Here is a 4,663-nt window from a genome sequence, read left to right as displayed (position 1 = left end):
CTGTAAAACTATTTGTACGAGTCAAAGATTCACCCTGTATAAACCATAAATAACTTCATTCAATATTTGATTGAATGTAAACTATGAATAGTGTGTCCTCCACGGTTAAACCAAAAAGAAATTCTTTTAATGGGAACAAGGACAAACACCGAAAAACTCTAGACTATATTTGGCGACGTTTCGTAGATTTTCATCCACTTCATCAGGCCTGAAAACGTTAGGAATGACTTCATACATATACACAAAAATAGTATAAAAACAACCTCTGTGAATAAGAGTTTTTTTCAAGAAAAAAAAGTTTGAGTTGAACATATTGAAAGATAACATCAGTCATCAATCATAAAATCTTTCATATAAAAGCACATCCGAATCAAACAACGTTTGAAATTGCCAAAAACGTTTGAGAACTCTAGAATTAATGGTTACAGAAAATATTAACCTCAAAGAGGCACTGTCAACCACAAACCAAGGAACACCAATTCTCTATATTACAACCACAACGATTTGATTAAATGTAGCCTCCAAACAAATGAAGCTCTTATTTTACCTAACTGTCTGTGGTGGATTTGAAGTCTTGGCAGCCCTAGGCCTAACTAGACCTAACCTAACCTAACCTAACCTAACCTAACCTAACTGTCAGTGGTGGATTTGTAGTCTTGGCAGCCCTAGGCCTAACTAGACCTGACCTAACCTAACCTAACTGAGAGTGGTGGATTCACCGTCTTGGCAGCCCTAGGCTCTTGGCCACGTAGATTGTTGAATTAATTCAAATAATTTTTACTCACTCTGTTTATTGGTACGATTGACCGCCCCTAATATCTGGGCCGTCCTAGGCCCGGGCCTACTTGACCTTTAGGCAAATCCACCACTGCGAACTGTCCATCTCATCTCACTGATTAGACGCCAAGTTTGCGAACTGAAGTCGAGGATTCTTCCAACAGACCCGTACTGGAAATTGTCCGGCATCGCATTCGACTTAGGGGGATGACAACTCTGCCATCTATAATGTTTTATATGACTGGTTTTTCAATTGAAAGATATATTTTAGTGAGTCCTATGTTTGAATAATATCGAGATGAAGTTTTTCGAAAACCGCAATCCCTTGATGAACAATCTAGCAATAACCATAACCTGCCTCATAACCTCTCCTCCTGTCCAATTTCACGAGCAACGATGGCTATGCGGTGTCAAATTCATCACCGCAAAATCCGACACGGCCAAATAGGAAATGTTAAATTATTTCTGACATCCATATATACGTCCGGACGTCCATTTCGAACAACGCAAGATCTGCCGTCTGAAGATAAGTAGTTATAATCTCCAGAAACTCCCTTTGTTCGCTCGGATGAAGTGTGAAGTTGTTAGCCGAGGCGCATTGTCCTCCGGCCGAAGGGTGTTAAAAGACCCTGATCAGGCACTTGAGAACTGCTCAAGAATCCCTCATATAATATACCGGACATGGCGTGCTTGAACGTACAATCGTTTCGGTCGTTTGGGGGCAATATGTCTCCTCCGCTGTTGCCTTCCTAGCCAGATATGTAGTTTGGGCCATCTTTACTGCCCGTTTCTTTCCATTGTCTTTGACCGAGAATCTGACCCTTGAAAACATCTTGGAATTTGCTACACACATGTCAAGTATATACAGTGTTGTCCAACGAAAACTTAACACCTCGTTTTTGCAGAAGGAAAATGTGGCTCGGACAACTTTTTCACTCTTTGCAAGGGTATTTTGGCAGGTATTTAAGAGGATGATGCCTGGGATTTCAAAAAGAGTTATTCAAAACGAAAGAGAATTTCAAAAACAGGAGATACTACCATCATTTCATGATAGTATGACTGAAATTATTTTTAGAGAAACTCAATATTTCAATAGTGTTTAATTCAATTAGATGTTACCTCGAATAAGTATCGAAATATCACGGCCTAGTTCCTTGTCAAGTCGTAAAATTTAATAAGATATATTCATATTTCATTAAAATTTTCGCTTTTGATATGATGAGTGAGAAAATGCAAAAAAAACCTTACTTGTACATACTCGAGCGTGTCAGATTTTCAGTCAGATGGTTGATATTGATGTTGCAGACGTGTTGACCCATTAATCTGGACACGAATCAGGGGGATGGGGTTTCTTAATCTGACAATTTGAAGATGAAGTAAGGCCTTCGACTCGGTGATTCGGAGAGCCCTATGGAAAATCATGGGACTACTTGGAGTACCCGAAAGATTCTCAGCCGTGTGTTAAAGCCTCCCTACCAACAACACCGCTAGAATACAGATAATGGCTCTACAACCGACCATTTCTCAACCAACTCTGGAATAAAACAAGGATGCATGTTAGCGCCTTTACTGTTCAATAATTTCGCCATAGCCGTCTCGATAATTGCTGACATGAGTATGCCTGTAAGAGGTGTCGGAATAGCCTGTTTAACCTGGAGCGCCTCAGAGCAAAAACCCGTACCAAGTTCATCACGGAACTTCAATATGCAGACGACTGCGCACTTATCGCTAGCAGCTCAGAGGATCTACAGATAATGTTGGACACCTATAGACATATATACGGAGCTTTGGGCCTTAGACTCAATATTTACAAAACCAAAATGCTGGTTTGTTCGCCAGAAAGCATTCAAACAGATATCAGACTGGAGGATATGTAACTCTAGAACAGGTGGAGCAGTTCAAATACTTGGGAAGCTTCATAAATACTAGGCCTAACCTGGACACGGAAATACACAACGGGCATTCTGGAAGCTAAAGAACAGAGTATTTCAAAATCACAACCTCAATCTGAAGACCAAGACAGCTGTTTACAAAGCAGTGGTCTTCCTAACGCTTCTTTACGGAAGCGAAAGCTGTACACCCTAAAGAAGACATATTAAACAGCTTGAACAAACGCAACAATGTCATATAAGACAAATAATGCACATCAGATGGTTTCACAAAGTTTCAAATGCAGAAGTCTTGTAGCGCGCGAGTTGTACAACAATTGAGACTCAAGTAACGAGAGCCCGACTCAGATGGAGCAGCCACATTCTGAGGATGCAAGACACAAGACTTCCCAAAATAGCTCTGTATGGCAAATTCACAGAGGGAGCTCGGAAACCAGGAGGCCAGTATAAGGGGTTTGAAGATATACAGCATCAATCCTTAAAAATCAGTCGATGCCAATCGTAACTGGGAACAACTAGCGTTAGATAGATCACAGTGGAGGTCTTTGGTCCATAGTTATACTGGAGACTCGAGAAGAATACAGCGGCGGCCAGATCTGGTTGGGGACTATCGATGCCCGGAGTGTGGAAGGATCTGTAGATCTCGGCTGGGTCTCTTCAGTCACAGGAGGGCACACAGTCCCAAGTAGACCTAGGAAATTAGGGTTTGATAGTACCGATTTTTTTGTTCAATCTTTTTGTAGGTTTATTCTCGGTAACGAGGTACAGCGATGAATGAATGACCCTTGAAAACATCTCTGAATTGGCTACAGATGAGAGGTCAAGTATATACTAAGCGTATATATACCCCAGTATTATAATGAAATTATTCGAAGGAAGTTTTTGGAAAACATTTGTTTGAATCAGGATAAGAAACAATAATTTTTCAACCATATATACAGAGTGGGTTCTGTTTTATCATCTGTACTAACAAAAAAAGTAACTGAAACCAATGAGTGAAATCAATTTTTAGGCTATCATTTCAAATTTTATTCGAACTTTTTGGAATTACAGTTATCTTTATCGCAGAATTCGCATATTGGAAACTTCTTTTCGCCCTTTTTATTCTTTTTTTCACATAGGGATTTTTTCTCCTTCATGCAACCTTTGAAGTAATATTTCTGATCTGGTATTGCTAAAGTTGCGCACTTTTCTTGGTCGTTTCGACAAGAATCCGTCTTTGGATTTTTACAATCGACTCTCGCGTCTGTGTCACATTCGTAGCATGTTAGGCTGGTACCTTGAAGAGACAATATCATTAGAAAAAATGTTTGTATTAAGTTAAGAAAAGAAAATAGCTGGTAACATCACTACTTCCAAATGTAGTATGGGCATATAAAGAAAAGAATATTAATAACATAGAACTGTACAATAAAAAGCTATAAAAGAAATGAGCTCTGGTATCTAGTACATATAAATACCAATAAATTCTTTTTTATTATTTTGCTTTTCAATTTTTGTTTAATCAAACCTGAAGCTAGTTAGTAGATCGAATATAAGTATAGCACTTTGTAAGAACAGAAACACAAGAAGTTGAAGGTTGAAAATCTCTTACCGTAACTGACAACACTGATGAGTACCAATAATGCGAATATTATTTTCGACATTTTGGATCGGAATACACAACCAAACTTAGCAGGATTCTTTTATAGTTATGAGTATTTACCAGTAACCAATAGGACGGTTTGAATAAATGGGCTGTTGAAGAATTAAGGAGATAACTTTCTTTTTTAGTCGATAACAGTAAATGGGATATTAAGAAAATTACCTCATAACCGTTTTTTAAATTCATGCAAGATTAAATGATATTGCTAAGGAACAATTTCGAAGGATATTTGCAGATATGATGACGGAATTTGTGAATATGTATATAAAGAAATGTGGCTCAGGTTAATTACTCTGATAAATGACTATTTTTAGACAACATCGTGTAATTTAGGGAGAGTAGGACAAAGAAA

General features: G+C 38.5%; 1 protein-coding gene across 1 annotated transcript; it reads right to left on the bottom strand.

The window, feature by feature from the left end:
- Nucleotides 1-3,671: 3,671 nt before the first annotated feature.
- On the bottom strand, nucleotides 3,672-4,421 carry LOC123307587. The gene is made up of 2 exons (XM_044889956.1): nucleotides 4,261-4,421; nucleotides 3,672-3,945 (listed from the first exon to the last, which is right to left on the bottom strand). Exons 1-2 carry the CDS (start codon nucleotides 4,310-4,312, stop codon nucleotides 3,695-3,697), a joined length of 303 nt encoding a protein of 100 aa, XP_044745891.1. The 5' UTR covers nucleotides 4,313-4,421; the 3' UTR covers nucleotides 3,672-3,694.
- Between the last annotated feature and the right edge of the window lie 242 nt (nucleotides 4,422-4,663).

The sequence above is a fragment of the Coccinella septempunctata genome, chromosome 2, assembly GCF_907165205.1.
Source record: "Coccinella septempunctata chromosome 2, icCocSept1.1, whole genome shotgun sequence".
In the NCBI taxonomy this organism is placed as follows: domain Eukaryota; kingdom Metazoa; phylum Arthropoda; class Insecta; order Coleoptera; family Coccinellidae; genus Coccinella; species Coccinella septempunctata.
Note: the sequence above shows the minus strand (reverse complement) of the source record. Positions and strands in the feature narration are given on the sequence as shown.